Raw genomic sequence first — 19931 nt, 5'->3', positions numbered from 1 at the left:
AATAGAAGAAAACGCATTGATCTACAAAAATCAGGACTCTTGAAAAAAATACAAACATAGATTTATAAGCTTATAAGTTGAATAATGTCTGAGGATCCAATGTATAATATGGTGACTATAGTTGATAACACTGTATTGAATGACCGAAATTTGCTAAGAGAGTAGAACTTAAATTTCTCACTAAAAAAAAAAAGGTAACTATGTGAGGTGATGGACTGTGTTAATTAACTTGGTGGGCGGAATCCTTCACAATGTGTGTGGATATCAAATCATCAAATTGTACACTTTAAATATCCTACAATTTTGTCAGTTATATCTCAGTAAAGCGGAAAAAAAAACGAATAAAAACCAAACAAACTAGGGCTCTCATGGAGGCATCTGATGAGGAAATCAGACATTTAACATGAAACTCATTTGCTGTGAAATCTGTCTTTCTAGAACTCTTCCTGAATTCTAAACAATGACATCGCAGCTTTCTTTAAAAAATATACGCCTTATCTGCAGGGTGGAAGGCAGGGCACTCCTAAGGGCTGCGAGTGCAGGGCAGGACACATCCACAGACTTGCATTATGACCGTGAGCATTCAATGGACTAGGACATGCCACAGGGCACAGGACACCCACACCAAAGGAGGGACGGCTGAAGCTCTAAAGCCAGCTGCCAGGCGGGAGGAAGGCGTTGCTCACACTGCAGTAGCCACGGCCATTCCCGGTCACACGAAGCACACTCAAACATAAGACATACCGCTGGTGGTCCCCGTACCACCGCCCGAGCCAGGTCCGGGGGACGAAACCACAGTCCTGTAGGTGGGTGGTGGGGGGGCAGGCGGAGTTGCTCTCTGCCCCAGCCCCAAATCTTTAGGAGATGAGATTGTTTCTAAGTAATCATCTTTAATGAAGGCCTGCTCAGCGACTTTCTTCTGGACTTCTTCTAAGTTGAGTGGCGATGGTACATTGCGAGGAGGACTCAGAGGTCCTGGGGGGCCAGGAGGGCCCGGGGGGCCCGGAGGCGGGGATTCAGCTGGGTTGTCTGAGGCAGCTGGTGGGGACACCACCTTTTCCCTTGGAGTCAACTCTGGAGTAACACGTTCCGGGGATGTATCAGAAAAATGGACCCACTTTTCTTCGGCATTAACAGCAACAGACTTGGGGGACAACACAGGGCCAAAAATGCTGTCCAAGTCATTGATTGATGGTAGTTTTTCAATTTTGACCTCTGTGGCTGACTGGTCATTTCCTGTGGTTAAAGTAGTTGATTTTAAAATTTAATTGACTTTGTTAAAATTATTTGTATGGGCAGTGGGAGGGGTGAGGCAAAGCCTGGTAAATAGATTGTCTTGTGAGGTGCCTAGGTGGGCATATTTCACAATGGAAAATCTTGACTGGAGTTGAAGGGGAGGGAAGAGTTCCCTGCGTCTACAATATGAGTATCGCCTTTTTTGCTATTATTTACCCTTGTGTGGGGTGACCTGAGTTGGCTACTTCTACCATCATCGAAAGCACTTGAGCACGCGACTGCCCTCCAAGGCTGCTCACAGGCATGCAAAGTGTGGTCATTCTGAGAAGGCAGTGTTAGGTTCACAGAAGTGTACAAGCTCTGGAACTGGAAATTCCAAAAGGGAGTCCCTTTGGAAAATCTGGCCTACTGAAATACAGAGGACACAACCGAAAAAGAACTGATAGCTGGAAATCACCCTCATTTGATAAAGATTGTCTACTCTGGCATATTAAATGAAAATGTTTCATGAAACTAATGACAATATCTGTTAGTTAAAAAAAATTATCACATCATAATTAGTTGTATATCCTCCACCTTGAACACACCAGAAACACAGCACAAAGATTATTTAAAGAGATATCCCCACATGAATATTTACAAACATACACATACACACTCCACACACCACACACACATAGGATAATGAGAATACATTTACTACTCATTAGAACTGTTACATACATACCTGTTTAATAGGGAAGAAAATTATAAAAACATCTTTATAATTTCTTTTCTCAAGTCTAACCTGTTAACATCAAAGGCATAACTGATATATATCTATCTGAAGTCACAAAACAAAAAAGTCTGTTTTGCTTAAATATTAGCATTAGCTATTCTTTTTAATTCTTATCAGTAATAAGAGAAAAAAAATTAAAACTATCTTCTACAGCTTGGCAGGAAATACTTGATACCAATTGAAATGTGAGGAAGTGTACCTTTTACTAAACCAAGGTTATTTAAATTAGAAATTGTTACCTAAATAATTACAAGGCGTGAGCAGAAGCCACTTTACCTTTAAATAACCTTCTAGCTATAAGAGTCAGCTTAGTATTTCCATATTTCACATTGGAAAAGAGTTAACCTTCACCGTTCCAAGGCTACAGATAAATGGGATAGCAGTTTGCATGGGCCACAATATTTATAATTTTGTTGCTGGTAGATTTATTTATCTCTAACACATTCATGGGAATCCAAGGGGCCAAAATGATTTGAACTTGCAAACACCTTTACCTGTGACACTCTGGATGACTCTCTGTTGGGTCTGAATCAATGTCAATTTCATAAATGACTATGTCTTGCATTTGCTCTTGTTGATAAATACCCCACTCTGTAGCTATCAAACTCACAAGGCTGCATAAATAGCTAAGGATGAAGCTGCAATAGAATTCCAAAGGTGATGAAGAACTGCATTCTAAGGACCCAGGCACATAAAATAACTACTACTGCTTTTGACTTGCTAGTCCAGTAAGACTAGGTAGATTATAAACTGTAGGAATACATAGTATTGATTTTAATAGACGGTAAAGATGTGCCTTAGAAATTATCTGTCTAAAGGCATGCAGCAGTTCCTTGCCATATTTCATCATCCTTACACATCTCTTTGCCGTGGGATAATAAATACTTTAATAACTACTGGGAAAAATTCCCACCACCCAAGCTTACCTGTATGCTGCATATCCCGGGAACCATTTTATTATCATTGTGGACGACACAGTTTTAATTCTAGAAAAAAGCTTATTGGTTCTTGGAACAATACAAATTATGCCTTTTAATTTGTAAATCATTACAGTGAGATCCAGTGAAGTGAGATGTCAATTGAACAATGACTTTTGATATTGAGTTTGTTTTCTTCCATCTCACAAGTAAATGTGGCCTTTGTTCCACAACATTATACAGAGAAAAAGTGAGTTGGGAAAGTGAACCCTTTTGTGAAACCTGGGAGTGATACTTTAAAAGAAGTCTACATAGTGAAATGTAATGGCAATAAAACTAAACGCAAACAGTTTCATGTTTAGTCTAGCCTATAGCTTCCAACACATCAAGAGCATGTTGAGGTACGGGGCCACTGCTGATTGCCACGTCATCCCAGAACAGAAAAAATAGAGCTTACCTGGTCCAGTTGTTAAGGGGGAGCCTGTTCGGGGTGGGGTGGCTGGTACGTGTTTTGGAGGCAGTGGTGGAGGTGCTGCCAGGAGATAAGAAGCCAAGCATTTCTGATCACAGTCTCCCTAAGTTACACAGTATTCCCTAGGTAGGCAGGATTGGGGCTTTCGCTCATACTTCTGCTATTGGAAAAGGAATAGCCATTAACAATCCATCTTCTTTAGAGTTCAAAGCTAAGGGATTGAAGCAGGACTCATTCAGATTCTTCCATTTTATGATAAGAATTTGTCAAGAGAAAGTCAGATAGTAACAACAATAACACCATCATTTCATTCATTCGTTCCTTTGTTCAATATGCCTCAAGTACCAACGAGGTCCCATGTCCTGTACTAGGGATGAAGGACGTGGGGTTGACTACAACGAGCCTCTGCCCTCAAGGAATTTACTACTGAATGAATGAAGATCATGGTCACAGGCAATTACTATCCAGAGTATGGTCAAGGACAATGAGAACAGCTTGGGTAGGGGCTCAGGTGAGGGGTTTTTAATAGAGTCAAGATACTATGGCTTGGATGGAGTCTGGAAAGATTTCTCCAAGTTATATGTCTTACATTTGGGTATATTTTTGAAAGACTGAAGCAAAATGATTTGGATCAAGGAAGAATGAACAGATTCCTTTGATGAAATTATAGCTAAAAAAAATCCATGAGATAGAAAAAGTATTGTATTATAGCCCCAACCCAGAGACTCATCCTTCTGAACTGGGCTTGTCGCTTTGTGGGCAAAGTTAAGAATTTCAACAGGTACTCTGTTTTCTTATTCTTTCTTTAAATGTATGTTTTCCTCTCACTGCTATATTTGGTAGATTTGATGAGTTCACTTTTTTCTTCAGGACTTCTTTCCCCAGCCACCTGGAGTAGGGGTTGGGGGCATTCTGGAATAAGTGGAGATGATGGCTCTCTTTGCTTTGAGATGAATTTGCCCTGATCTCCTGTCTCAGTTTCTCTCTACCATACGGCATCATTTCTCTTGTTCTCCAATTATCACTCTTTCCTCTCAATGTGTCCTCTCTATTCTCTGCAGCCTCAGTTGTTCTGTAGGACTAGCAGAGACCTTTTCTGATTTGCTTAGCTCTGTGTTGTGTGCTAGCCCATGCCTGGAGCATAGCAGGGTCTTTAATTCACTTGCTTATCACTCCTACATAAACCTATTGAATGAATGAATGAGCCTGTGGGACGTCAGAAGAAGCTATGATTCCAAGTTACTTATTCTACTTTATTTATTATATTAGTCCTGTCTCAACCAACTGTCCTAGGTCCCTTTAACTCTAAAGCTTATCAGAATAACATCTCTTCTTAATGTTAAACAGTCCGCATGTGGCTTATGTAGACTTTGTAAGGGTTGCCTCATTTCACTATGCAGGCAGACAGTAAAATGAGTCACTTATTTTTCCAGACAGAGCAGACACATAACTTACTTCCAGTGGGAAAAGGCCTTGTTAACTTTGGCGACTCCGTGCTTGGATTAATTGGTTGGCCTGGACCCCATATCTCAGGCTGATCTAAAAGAACTGGAAACATAAAAAGAAAATTTCCCAGGGTGAGTTCAAAAAAGAAACGTCCTGAGTTTAGAACTTAAAATTTCAATTTAAAGTTGAGTTTCACAAAATTATTTCTGTCTTCCCTCAGTCCTAGCAAATTAATTTAGAGATGTGTTGTTCCTCATTCTTTTCAAGCAGAGAATGGACATAGGAGCAGAGCGTGTGTGTGTGTGTGTGCGCGCACGCACACATGTGCGCAGGGGGCGTCTGTGTGTGCACACATAGCTAAATAAAAACTTGCAAAACAGAGCGTCTGCATTCTTTCCTGGTTGGTCACTTAAGGACATTCTAAATGTCAATACATGTACTGGCTCCTTTCTGGCACCCACTTGAAAATCCAGGCATTACTCCCATGGACATTTGTTTTAAGTTGGTTTATTTAAAGTTTGCTATGAATAGGCTTCAAGAATGAAGATGCCTAAACTCTGTACAGTGGTTCCCACCTTTAAAGGATCTTACGGGGTCTTTAAACAATCCTTTTACAGTATCATAAAGAGAAATTAAATTATTCAAAAAATGTTTGGTGAACATATTAAGAGAACCAGAAAAATAAATAAGTCCTTAGGCATCTAAAGAAAATCAGGGCAATTAGGTATTAGGCCTAAGGGCACTGAATCTAATATTTCTTCTATTTTTTTTTTTTTGGTTGTTGCTATGGTAACAATGTAATGAACTAGCTCTTCTCAGCACCTATCATGTGCCAGGGTCTGTGTAAGTACTGCTTGTAATTCATTAGGTTGTAAAACAGGCTGGGAGGTCAGTTGGATGTGGATTTGAATCCAGCCTCTATGCTTACTCTAGGACCTTGGGCAATTCGTGTAACCTCTGAACTTCCCTTCCTTCAGTGTAGAGATAATAAGAGCAATCTCAAAGAGTTACTAAAAGGATTAAAGGAGGTAATGTATATAAATATAATGTATATAAAATACATGTAAAACACTTATCACAAGGCCAGTAGCTATTATGATATATTTTAGTCCTCACCACACCACCATGTGGTTGATATTGAGGAAACCGAAGATTACAGTGATTAAACAACTTGCTCAATGACATACATGGTGAAAGTAGCAGAGCTAAGATCTGATCCCAGGCGTGCATACCTATCTCCAAAAATATCCACTTTCCTCTCAGGCCTTGTAAACTAGTGATAGAAGAATCAATAAAAAAAGTAAGAGTGAGTAGAGAAGAAAAGTAGGTGCAGATATTGGAAGAGCTAGTATGCTGGGTGCAACTGTTGGAACTTTACAGAATTTCAGGGGCTGAAACCACCTAAAGAACAATCAAGCCAGGCTCATTGACAAGTTCAGGTGTGTATCTCATCTCCACCACAAACCTCAATGATGGTCTTAGCTCTGTTTTGTTCTAACATGAAAGCACACATTCTCCAAAGATGTGACGTAGCATTTGGTTTCTCATAGATTCAGTGTGGGACACCACTTTGATTTTTAAGAACTGTTTTCTATTTTGTTTATCAGGTTTATATAATGTTATGGGATTTTTTAATAGGTAGATTCAAATGCAACAAATCAAACCCCACCTTCAGTCACTACACATGTCTTTATGCCATTAAAAGTGAGACTGATCACAGATCGGTTAATAAGATAACTGAGAACCTCACCGCAGGGCCACCTTTATTTGTGGATTCTAAGTTGTAGACATTTAAATCACTGAAGGAGTATTTAGGGATGTTCTTTATACACTTTGCTAACTACATTATTGAAAAATATTCAGCTGTGGCCGGCTGCTAGTTGTCTCCCAGGAGCCATTCTCCATTTCTTCTACAGTTAAAGTTAAGCAGGCCATATGGCACTAAATTCTTTCTGATGGGCTCTGGTTGGAAGTGATGTGTGTCTCTTCCGGGTTTTGCTCTTACAAGAACTGGCAGTGAGTTCCATGGGTCCTCCCCTGCCCCCCTTTCTTCTGATGGTGAGAGCTGGAGCAGCCCCCTTGCACCCAGAGATGAAGGCCACATGCTGAGGATAGAAGAGCCGCCCAACCAGTCCTACATTGCGTACTTCGAGGCCGTTTACATGAAACAGAAATAAAATTCTATCTTGTTTAATTCACTGTACTTTGGAGTCTCTTTGTCACTGTATCTTAGCCTACTCACTATGCTTTCAAGTCTTGTTGTCCTTAACACTTAAATCTAATTTCCTTCACCAACTGGTCTTAGAAAAATCATCTTTGATTGTACATAATCATAGTGGTCTTAAATCAAATGATTTCTGTAAAAACATCCCATATTATCAAATATATAGCTGCTGGAGATCCATGCATTGGACATAAATACATTTTAGGAATAGATTAGATCCCTTTCATAAAGAGTTTCTTTTATGTCAGCAAGGTATACATTACTCACAGCCATCCAAAAATGGTTAATGTTTAAAAGTTAAAATATTTAATTCTAGGAGTAAATATTTAATAGGTAAACCCAACAATAACAACCGAAATGATATTTCTCCCATAACATTTTATTTCTAATTTGCAAAATGATTTAAGGTCATTCCTGGGTCTTGAACTTGCGAACAGGGTCTATTGTGTGAGCAATCCAATTGACACCTCCACTGATGAGGCGGACAAGAGAGAAAATGTGGTCAAAGAGGCTATATCACCATGACAGTGCCTATGATGCGGAATTTGAAGGTCTGGCTCCATAATAATGGCTGTTTGGCTAATAGAACACTTGTTCCCCATCCAGTGAGTTGTAGAGATTTGCAGTAATTCTTATTGACCTCTTCTGAAGAGTGAACTTGTTAGCTCTTAGCTACTTCTGGAAGTAAAGTTTCAAATCCTGAAATACTAGAGGTCTGCTAACTAAATTCCCATGCTGAGAGCACACCTAGATCAGAACTATTCTCTCACATGAAGATCTGGTGATATACATTAAAAACATGCCTCAAAACACATTTACTCTAGGTAAGTTATACTTTATTGAAAGGAAAAACAAACCTATAGATATACAGAGTTTTTCCTACCTTCTGTCTTCTGTTCATCAAAAGCTGATTCTAATGGTGGGCCAAAGAGGGGAGCAAGTGCCATGGTGTCATCTGGAGGTTTTCTGCTGAATCACACACATCACAGCAAAACATAGAGAAAGGAAGTATTAATGTTAAGAAAGATATAAAGCTTTCAAATATTTTCCACAGTAAGGCCGATGTATGTGTGTGCACTTATGTACATACATATGTATGTACTCAAGCTCCCGAGGGGCTAAAAAGTATATTTATGAAGAGGTCAAATGTATATGGACAAAAGGATCAGTAGGAGGTAAGATGCCTCATTCTCAATGGGGGACCAAGGGGCTGGTCCAACAGAAATAAGATGAAGAGAGAAACTCTTTCAGAGCATCTGAGTCTCTATACCTAGAAGAGATTACTAAAGATAACAGTTTATTGCAAAGCACCTTCTTCTCTTAAGATCTCAAAAACCATTTATATCTGTCTTCACTGCATCTCTGTGTTGTAGTTAATGTGGGTTTATGATTAGTGAAAGTCAGGCACAGGGAAGTTAAAAAACAAGGCACCAGGAAGTTTGTGTTTGAATAAGAAACTGAGTCTACCAGCCTCTAACTTCCATCCTCCCCCGACCACCCCACACAGTTGACTAATTATAACTTCCTAATACTTTAATACTGCACATTAGAAAAAGAAGAGCATTGAGAAATCAGGGGGGAAAGACGGGTAGTAAGTTAGACGCTCATCCTTTCTACTAATTATTACTTAAACTGATTATTAAAGAAAAGCTGCATAATTATCTCCATTTCTTCCCCAGACCTGATTCCCTTCATTGCTCCTGATAAGTTCTGTGTGTGTTGGGGGATAAGAGGTGAAGAGGAGAGGGGAGGGGTTAGAGAAGGAGGGAAAGTTAAAAGGATCCAGCCTTTAGATAGAAATAGGAGTCTTTGGGGGAAACACTGCTTATGTGCACAATACTTACTTATCCCAAGGATTACACAGTGTAAAACACAATGCTTTGCCAAAAACAAAAAACAAAATAGAAGATTCCTTTGGTGTGTGGCAGGTAGAATGTATCACAAAACTGTAGCCAGCTAAACAGTCTACTCTTTGTAAGGCAATATAATCATATTTCAGGTCAGCATTCCAGACACCAAATGACGCCTTCACGTAGACCTTTAACCCTCTCATTAGTGAGGGGCTCCATATTCTGATAGATGTTACTTTAGATGACTACAGAGTACTTTCCTAAAGGTCTCCCTCAGGCTGCACATAGGAGAAATGATAACATATTTGAAACTGCTGTGACGTACACATATGGGCAGGCCCTTTGTTATTAGATGCTGAGACTTTAGCCCAAAGGAGATTTGTTTCATTGTTAACAGTGCATAAAACACAACTAGTGTTTTTCATGCTCACCTTATGAGTTCTGGAGTTGGTGTGGAACGCCTGGGTCTCGCTACTTCTTCACCTGATGCACAGGACAAAGGGAATTTTTAGGCATATTTTTACCATTTTCTTTCTTTTATGTCTTATGAGCTATGTTTGGAAACACTTAGAGATTTAAGTCCCATCAATAAGCAACTCCATGTGAAAACTTTGCAAAACAAACCCAGAAAACAAACCCTCTCCCCTGGCAATGCAACAGCCATATATTAGGCATATGTAGTAGCATTTTCTTCGGCATTTATAAAACTAATTAACCAGGGAATTACCATGATAAGCCAGCAAATGGAAGATGTGTACACTGTACACTGTAGAGCTTAGTGGAATAGCACACCATTCTTTGAATGCCTGCTGCCTTGATCAGTTCTGCTTCTCAATTACCATAAGAGAATACTAAGCCAGGCCATATGTACATAGTGCATGAATCCAGCATTCTCTGCCTGTTCTTTTCTTGAAATGCCAAGAAAATGTTATACCTTTAACTAGGAACCATTCATTTAAAATTTCCTAGAATGTGCTGTTTGCAGCAGAAGAAAATCATGCCACATGTATATTATAACCTATTTCATATCGCTTTGGTTTACTAAGATTTTCACATCAAATATCACAAAAATGGGTAAGTTGCATCTACCTTCAGTTCCTTCAGCCCTCCTCCTCTCCCTACCCCAATCAGCAAACACACACTTGATTAAATTCATTTCTAAAGTCAAATGATACAGTAAGAGTTGACAAATATAGGAAGAAAATAGCAATGTTTACCCAAAAACATATTCACTTTCAGGATCTAAACATTAGTCATTCAGAACCCACTGAGCCCTTTTATCATTACAAGATTTCTTTTATCATTACAAGATTTCTTTGCTGTAAGAGTAAGACATTTGTAAGCCTTAAAAATCAAGCCCAAGAGTGTATAAGTCAAATGTATATATGCTCCAAGATCCAAGGAACTGTTCCTTCTTTTAAATCGTACTCTATTTCTGGTAGCTAAGATATACTTACTGGATAAGTTCCTTTTAATTGCACCCTAGAATTAGAAATAGACACTATAAGGTTTAAGACCACATATATGTTATGTACAATATGTATATTTCTGTCATTGCAATTAAACTGAACTCAAAGAAATGCAGTTGGGGAAAAATGAATTTTTTCTCAGAATTGCATTCAAGTTGGAAATTGTAGACACACACATATAAATCAATTTTTCATTTTACTCAAAGATTACAGAGAGGAAAGAGAGTAAATAATAAGTCTTCCAAACCAGAAAAAAACCCTTACCTGGGTAGATTTGGTAAATTAAAGCAAATATTGAATAGTCTATTAAAAAAAAAAACCTTGAAATCTAGCAGCCAAGAAAGTAAATCCATGTTTAACTTATGTTTGATGTTTAAAAATTACAGACTGTATGAGAAGTACTCTCTGCTCTTATCAGATGGGGTCCATAAGTTGCTTGTAGAAACAGTCATTAGTTTACGAATGCAATTTTTAAAGATACACGTGGAAAATGTTAAAAAGAAGGAAAACTTGAAGGCATTACCACTGAGTGGGCTGTTCTATTCAGGGAACCAGAGAATTCCATTCTTTCCCACCCGCCCTCCCTACCCCAATTTCTTTCACTTGCCTGCCATGGGGGCAACAACCTATCAGTTGGGTATCAATTGGGCATCATTCCTTTAGCTCAAGGCACTGTGATTCTATGGGAATGACAATTTCCCTGGCAGGAATAATCTGAGAAGGTCATTTTCAGATTTATAAGGCCCTAGGAGAAAATTATTTTGATAACAGAGGATTGATTCAAGTTTTGATTCAAAACTGCTGTGAAAGGTCCTTAGCATGTGATGCTTCCAGAAAAGCAGACCACTAGAAGCGTGGCCTCATAAGATGGGACATGGCTTGGCAGGGCCTCCTTAGGAGAATGACAGGGGCAGAGTTCAGGTTGGGGAAGTGGAAGTATAAGAAAGTTTTCAAAAGGCTATGACTATGAGTTTGGTGGGTGGTAACCAAACACAGTTTTTTCTACTTTTCTACTTTGGTGAAGACTCAACATGGTGGTCACCGATGTTTTCTTCTCTCAAATGATAACATAAACAACTCAGGACAAGATGTAAAACCTCTGTAACAGACCTATAAGAAGGTTCTTTCCCTCTTTCCTAAGGATTTATCAGAATTTTGTCTCATTTTGAACTCATTTACAATAGAGGAGCAGTTTCAGACTGAATAAGGATCCACTAGATGTTTTTTAGTGACTTGCATGTATGTGTTATATAGAGATTATTATTAATACATTATTAGTAAAAACTTTTTAATAAATATTTTATTTATTTTAATAGATCAACACTTTAAATCAGTATGTTTAAGTTAACATGTTCATTTAAATTAATAAATATTTAAAACAAATATGATCATTTAAATCAGTTATGGTCATTATAGGAGTTTTGATGTGGGTTGGATTTTGGAAAATAAGACTCTGTAGACAAAATAATAAGAGAACAAATTGTTCAAATGGAGTTAAAATGTTTTTCTAGGTTGGAGAGCCTCAGATTGCCAGATTTTTATTAATAAAGTCTGAAGGAAAAGGTCAGGTGGAGGCTTTAGGTCCAAGTAGTCAATCACGAGGTTGACACTGAGGGAATAGGACCTACCTAGTATAGTGAGACCTGAAATTCAGGAGTTAGGGGACCCCAGAAGCTGTACTGAAGACCTTTTGGTCTCTGTCTTACCCCTTTATTTATAATGTAATATTCATGAAACCAAGAAAGATACAAAGCTTCTTTGGTGTTCATTGGTATTCATCATTTCCCGGTGTATCAATTCATTTGATAGATGTTTATTGTTGAGAGGCACTAGACAAGAAGCCTCTGTAATATTTTATTAAATATTCCGTATGAATGAACAATCATCAGTGAAGAGGAAGCAAGACATGGCAGAAATATGCAAGAAAACTGTTGTTTAGAAATTAGAAAGAATAAAATCATATCAATTTAGAAAGGAACAGATGTTCAAACAATAAGCAGGAAACCATTAGCAACAGAAAAGAAAGTCCCATTGTCCCATGATCCTCCGGCATACAGATCTTTGATGGCCTTGCTGTCGAAACAGGACAACTCTAGAACAAGGTTAAGGTGATGTCGACCACATAAAGCACATTCAGGAAAAAAGCCTATTGAATCCTGAAACCTTTTCCTCCCCAAGTGACCACATTTTCCTCCTTTCAAGGACTGTCTTTATAGGTAGACTGTGAATAGACTTCCTGCATTTTGCCTTAGTTAATTCACTCTTTTTCTTTTTTTAAAAAAAGGAGTAACTTGTCATAATCTGAGCTGTGACCCCACTGCTGGATTGGAATCAGCCACATATGCCCTGTAGGTGTTATCTTTGATCATCAACTACGTGGTTTAAACAGAGAACCACAGTTTGTCAGCTGGCGCAGAGTATTTGTCTCAAGTAGTAATTGACTGATCAAATTGGCATAGGCCTACTTTCTGACAGCATTGTTTCACTTCCATTTCCTCTCTCAAGGGACTGACTGGGCAGGTAGACTGTCATTTCAAACATAGCAAAGTCTCTTCTTGTTGCCTCAAATTTATCACACTCTCAACCTGAGGAAAATGACAGATTTACTTTGAACAGTGCAAACTAATACTGATTTGCCTTCAGTGAGGAAATATATATGTGACAGCCTAGAAAGATTGACTTGAAAGTATGTCTCTTCCTCCCAAGACAGAAATCATAATGGTGTATGACTGTATATCAGTATACTGAACAATTTGAGCTATGGTCCAGGGACTTACTTATATTAAATTCAGGCTTAAAAACAACGTGGTTTACAAATTCTTTCCTTACTTGCCTTACAGTTTTCTTATTCTTTATTATCACCTTGCTATAAATTTCTATGGTGATTTCTGGACAATCTCCAGCCCTTGTACACACACACACACACACACACACACACCACGTTTTTTACATTTAGCACTAGGAGTTGGGGTACCTATGTATTAGTTTAATTTGCTATGGAAAAGTGCTCTGATGATCCTAAAACATGCTCTTGACACGTATAAGATGAGAGACTTTCAGCCACTAAATCTAATTCATCTGCCTTGTTCATACTGGGTTATCATAAATTTAACAAGAAGACAACCTGGCCACCTTGCCTAGGCAAGAATTATCTCTATACATGTTTAAGGTAAAAATGTTGAGGATTCTTACCGGGCTGCGCCTCTGTGATCAGCAAAAAGGAAGAGAGAACAGACACCTAGTCAGAGAATGATGGATCAGTCAACAGGCTTGGGTAATAGAAGATTTCATAAACAGCCAACTAAACACACACTCCAGGTAATCAGGCCAAAGGAAGACAGGCAGTCATTGTGTTTGTGGCTTATTTAAACCATAATGAGGTTTTGGAGAACCTTAAGGAGAATCTATCCATTGCATAATATAGATTTGCTAATGGGGATGTACTAGTTTCAGTTATGTGTACATACAGACAAAGCAGAAACATACAAGAAAACTTTACTGATAGATTTAAATGTCTTGTCACATGGAGTTTTTCTTCATATTGTTTGAGGAGGGGAGTTTTAGAGACTGGGTAGTACAGAGAAAACTGGTTCCCCACACAAAAGGGTGTTAGCAAACATCATAGACATGATGCATTTCCCACAGTATATGTTCTTGGCCTGGTGTGATTTGGGCAGCCTCTGCCAACGGGTAGAATGTGGTGGGGAAGATGAGGATATCCTGACAAGCACAGGTGGGAATGATGAAAACTGTCCAGCACCAATAAAACACTGGTGGACCAGATGATGCCTGGAAAAACACAACATGCTGACCTACGACTTTTTTCTTTCACTCCACAAACCTTGATCATGGCTGCTATCAATTTACCCCAGCAATCTCTGGTTGCTCTCCCTCTTTCGGATTTTTCTGTAGTAACAAGAGTGACTGTGATGTGAGCAGGGGAAGAGCTGTTGCTCAGTTTCACTTTCAGGATATGGGCTAGCCCGTGAATTCACCAGAGGCTACCTGGGACCCAGTACCGGCCAAATTCCAAAATCCAAGCAAGAAGCACAAACACAAAAGTATCTAGAAGGTTGCTTAAATGAAAAAGATGATTCTACTCTCCATAACATAGACAAGAAATAAAAACCTATAGTCTTTTATACCTACTCCAGTCGATTTTACTTGTAATATTTTAGATTTTATTATTTGCCATATTTTTCCAGTTCTGTTCCATACTGATCCCATCTTTCTTATACATCTGTCTATATGCATGGATGCAATTTAAATGAAATTAGAAAAAAGGACACATTAATATGTATTTCTGGGCTTACATTCTTTTACTGACGAATTCATACTGTGTTTTGAGAGAAATCCAAGCACTCTTTTATATAAAGATTTAGACTTTATAATTCTTTAATGACCAGGCTAAAGTTCTTCACTAAAGATGTGGGCATTTATGATTTTAGCTTTAATTTCATGTCAAACATTTCCTTCTTAAAAGCAGCATAAAATACAGCAAAGAGGGGATTAAAAGTGACACAATTTCCCCCAAGATGTTTATGAGAAATAATGCAAAATAAAATGTGTATTGCAACCATATAGAGGCAGAACCTTAAATTCAATAAGCTTTATTAAGATTATAGAGAACAACACTGTTCAAAATAATTTCAATTATATAAGTTCACCCAAATTAAGTCCAGTGAATTAAAAACCTATATATTTTAATCAGTAGTTCCTGTCTGTATTTTTTCTAGTAAAAGATAACATGAAAAAAAGGAACATCAAGGAACATCTGTTGAAATTCATGTAGTCACAGAAGACCCAGCTAAAAGCTATGGAAAGGTCGACCCAGAAAACCTCAAGGTCCATAATTAAAAGTGACCTGAAACCTGCAAAATAAAAGGAATTCCAGAAGTCAAATTGAAGGGCTTTCTATACACTAATTATCACCATTAAGGAGCATAAAGCAGTTGTAGGTTCTGCTGAACACGGACAGCAAAATCATTATCCGCCAGGAGGGGAGAGGCTTTCCTTTTAAAAGTTTTACTTTACTCTTTCTCCTGTCATTTCCCAGGAACTTTGAGGCCTTTAGCATTCGATCTTTGTTCTACCAATGTATAGAATTTGCTTCAAAGGCGGAAGGAAACATTCAGTATCTGATCTTGATATATTCTGTAAGCTGCACACTCTCCATGTTAAATCACAAACTCAAAAGCTTGCAGGGCAAGGAGCAGGGGTGCTGTGCGCGAGGGAATGAGAGTTTCACAAAGCTTTGGTGAAATGGCCACAACTCAGGGGCACTGTGCTTGCAGCACAAAAATATGGGCCTAATGCTGCCAGATCTTCAGAGTTGTCAGAGAAGACGCATATCTTGATTTTTTTTTCTAACTTCAAAGATTCTGGTTTTTAAATGGCGTTAAAATTGTTTTTAACTGCACGACCAAACAAAACATCTCTTCATTTGTTCAGAATCTGCAGGTGGCCGATTTGTCTCTGATTGCAGACATTTGTATCACACATAATAAGCTCTCAGCAAGTTTTTAAAAATCTACTGTTATTATAATTTCACCTGATTACTCAAACAGGGACTTTGCAATTGGTCTATTTGTTTTCTGAACAAATTTCTTGTGTTCCTAATTAAACATTAATTGCTCAATTCCTTGACTTCTCTTGACCTTCTGACGCATTCTGGAGAAGGTATTGAAAAACATTTTATTTTCCCCTCTACTTTTATTTTGATGTTCAACTTAGAGATAAGTCTTAGTTTGTATTTTGAGGCTATTTTCAAAGTGGGTATACATTACTAAGTTATGATTTGGTCACTAGAATGAAGATCTTTGGTCAGAACATTTTGCATTTCTAAAATTTATATACTTGGCTATATGAATATGCCTTCCTAAAAGAAAATACTTCAGTAAATGTCCTCACAGCACCCACAGTGTCCTTACCCCACACCAGCTTTGTTTTGTTATTTTTCTGCACAAAAGGATTAATTTAAATTCAGCTAAGTAGACTAACTTAGTCTTTGCCAATGCGGGTGAGTGTTTTAAGATATTTATAAAAAGAAGTAACCAAACACAATCTGTCTGGCTTGTCAAAATCACTAAATAACCAACCTCAGGTTTTGAAGCTTTACAACATCCTCATTTGCTAAAATTCAGTGCTATAGGGAAACAGAGGAAAATACGTGTAAAGCCACAAAGCACCAAACAAATATTATTTTTATACAGTCTAGTCATAGCAAATTCAGTCATTCATGGTAGTGAATTTTCTAGGAAAGAATTAGAATATATGATGATTATGTTTATTATTATGGTCCTAACCAGTTTCTTATTTGCTTTCAAATGCTTCAGGGTGAAGATAATCTATCATCTGGCAAGCACCTATTTGATGTCCCCACCCCCGCCAACTGTTGTGTGTGTCTATATTTAAATTTGTTCCCATATCTGTTACAAGTCAGATGACTGTGAATGCCTGCCAGATCCAGTAGGACTTGGTAGAGATGATCTTCTGAAATTCCATTTAGGAAGAGACACAAAGAGCCTATTACTAACCAAGATATCACTAAAAGTTGACTGGTTTGAACATCAACAACATGGGCATTGCCAAAGAAAAACGAGGCGGGGGGGAGCAGGAGAAGGACTCATCCTTAAAGGCACAGCTGACAATGCAAAGGAGTGCTTGTAGTCGAAATTGCTGTAAGAACAGCAGGAGGAAAACCAATGAGGAACAAAGAGTTTTTAAAGCACCGCGGATACATTTCAGACTACTTAGTCCTGTCAATATTTGAAGTGGCCAAATCTGGATAATTCAGAGAAAGATTCAGGGTCAAAGAGAATAAATGAAATTGGCAAAATACTGTTGACTGAGAAAAAATGCACAATGTGAGAGTTGTGAGTTAAGTTTTATTTGGGGCAAAGTGAGGACTATAGCTCGGGAGACAGCATTTCAGAAAGCTCTGAGAAACTGCTCCAAAGAGGTAGGGGGCAGGTCAGTACACATGTGATTTTGGTGAAGGGGGAGTACATGCAATCAAGCACATATTTCTTTGCAGAAGGATGCTGCTAGTCATGAGGAGCAGACATCACCATGAAGGATTTTAGTGCTTTTCTAGATACGAAGAGATGCAACAATTGGGCTCAAAAAATCTTCTCCTGAAAATATCTAACCATCTGAAGTTCTGCCAGTTTTTCCCAGAGCACAGATTGCCTCATTCCTGATCTCCACTCTGAACTCCTTTCAGGGAGTGTTGAAGGTCAGCAGCTGCAGTGGCTCATAATTTAATTCTTGTAGAGGTAGATGGAAAGTACCAATTTATAGCTGGCAATACGAAGAAAGGTTGCTGAAGCGCACCAACGATATGTATGTCACATAGCATGTGACACAGAGTTGATTCGCAGTTACACAGAAGTGGGCCATTCAATTTAATAATAATAATAATTATAACTGTACTAATTTTATTTTTGGAAGCAACGTCATTGGGTCCATGTTTTGACAAATTGTAATATTTTGATTCTGTCTTTTGTTCTTCCTGTGTCTTCTGTTCTTCCTTCCTCAAATCACATGGAATTGCTACCAGTACATTTCCTGCATGTGGTACAGAGACAGCCAGGCTTGGGTCAATGGGCAGGATGGGAGGTTTAGCAATTATTACAGCATCCACTTAGGTGAGGTCAACAGACAACCAACTACTTCTCGGTGTGTGTTAACATGGAAACACAATATTTTCATATTTTCCACCGGAGAGGTCACGTGTGTCAGCCATGCATCAGCATCCTGGGAACATGTTCCCATAAACTAGGCAGCTGAGACAAGAACAGTGCATTTTTTTTTTTTTTTTTTTTTTTTTTTTTGTAGATCTGTTTCACAGTTGCTCTTAAAAAAAAAAGAAAAAAAAGATGTAGGTACATCCTAACAGATCTGTACTGCCACTGAAAATCACCCTGGTGGTAAAAAGGACCATGTAAGAGGTGATTTGCACTTTATAAAGATCTTCTTTTTCTGTCTCTGACAACTCCAGAAGGGGATAATTTTTCAGATTAATTGAAAAAAAAAAAAGAAGAAAACAAGACAACTTCCCTTTCCTAGGCCAGCTTCACAAGCATCACTCAGGATGCTATCATGTTGTACATTCAAAAAAAAATTTAACAACAACAACAACAAAAAATTAACAAAAAAATGTTTGCCTAGCTCATGGTAAATATATGTAGCTTGACTAACCCAAGTGAAAGCTACAATAAATGAAACTTAATACTAAAATATTTGAACATATGCCTGTGATTGAGGCAGAGGTGAATCTTTACAAATTTACCCTGTGGCCCTTAATAACAGGTTTGGAAAATCACTTAGCAACCAGCTTCCTTTTATCCCCGTGGGGCATAATTAGACTGTGTCCTGGTTCACAAAGGTTTGTTTTTAAAATTCAGAATCTTGTTTAGGTGTTAAACACAGTCAGTCATTAGATATGCAGATGATGAAAATGAACAGAATAAACAACGTTTGGCCAAGATGTAGAAAGGATTTGTTGTTTCTTACCGGACTTTTCCTCTAAAAGCGTAGGCATGAGGAGGAAAAATAAAGAGAAAATGAAAGAGGTGAAATGTATATTCAAGAAGATACCACTTAAGGCTCAGAATAACCTTACTTAAAGCAGCTAAGGCATGGCTTTTATAAATGCTTCCTGTGGATGTCTGATATAGTCATACCCAGGCTGCCGGCTTTATACCACCCCAAAACATGCCGCTTGGCCATATTGATTGTTTTGAGCTGTAGGCACTTGAAAACAGCAAAATCAGGAGAGGCTTTCTCTGAACAACCCTAATCTGCCTAAAGATAAATCTTCCAAAAGGAACTCAATTGTCATAAGGGTTTCACCAACCAGGAAGGACTGACTCATCATAGGAGCCGAGACCAGAAATCGACACCATATCCAGACAAACTCTGTCACAAACTATCATATTTCTCATCTATGCTTCCAAGGGTCCATTCATCTTCCCTAAATTACTCTCCCCTAAGAAGCCTCCAACCCTCTCCCTTTTCCCTGTTAAGATGGTATTTAATCCTGAATTCTGAGGCCACCTCTTTGAGTTACTCATTTTTCCTGAGTGTTTGCCAGGTATACAAGAAATAGACATGTTAATAAACTTATGTTCGTTTTCCTCTTGTTAATTCTGTCTTTTTGCTGAAGAGTCCCAGCTGAAAACCTAAGACGGGTTGAGGTAGTTTTGCCTCCTGTCCAAGTTCAAGCGATAGAGGACATAGGTGTGGCCTCCATTTGAGCACATTCTAAGCTCTCTTTTGAATGGTTTACTTTTATCAAATAGTTTTGTACTTTCAAAATAGAGAATTATGCTTTGTAATATTGAAAGGAGCGGGAAAATTCCATGAATGCATTGCAGCCAAGCATGAAACTAAAATGTGAGATTTTCCCCAAATTCTAATCTTGTCAGGGAACCTGGTACCTAGTATCTTCTCCCAAGATACTCTGGCTAGAACCATCAGTTTTTCCATCCCATCCTTCATTTGTCTCTACCCCGCATTGGGCAATGACAAATTAT

At 38.3% G+C, this 19931-nt stretch overlaps 1 protein-coding gene across 22 annotated transcripts in view; it reads right to left on the bottom strand.

The window, feature by feature from the left end:
* Positions 1-19931, bottom strand: part of SGIP1 (SH3GL interacting endocytic adaptor 1) — a 211608-nt gene that overhangs the window by 61529 nt on the left and 130148 nt on the right. For 9 of the 22 annotated variants that reach the window (XM_036874959.1, XM_036874995.1, XM_036874968.1 and 6 more), the window contains 8 exons: positions 18910-18921; positions 13585-13596; positions 10381-10405; positions 9355-9406; positions 7957-8042; positions 4859-4951; positions 3389-3463; positions 745-1236 (listed from right to left, as the gene is read on the bottom strand). In XM_036874959.1, coding sequence (XP_036730854.1) covers positions 745-1236; positions 3389-3463; positions 4859-4951; positions 7957-8042; positions 9355-9406; positions 10381-10405; positions 13585-13596; positions 18910-18921 — 847 coding nt within the window. The remainder of the gene's footprint in view (positions 1-744; positions 1237-3388; positions 3464-4858; positions 4952-7956; positions 8043-9354; positions 9407-10380; positions 10406-13584; positions 13597-18909; positions 18922-19931) is intronic. The other 13 variants (XM_036822825.1, XM_036822834.1, XM_036822859.1 and 10 more) reach the window with 4 other exon arrangements.

Source organism: Balaenoptera musculus, chromosome 1, assembly GCF_009873245.2.
Source record: "Balaenoptera musculus isolate JJ_BM4_2016_0621 chromosome 1, mBalMus1.pri.v3, whole genome shotgun sequence".
Classification (NCBI taxonomy): domain Eukaryota; kingdom Metazoa; phylum Chordata; class Mammalia; order Artiodactyla; family Balaenopteridae; genus Balaenoptera; species Balaenoptera musculus.
The sequence above is the reverse complement of the archived record's forward strand: the minus strand, read 5'-3'. Positions and strand labels throughout refer to the sequence as shown.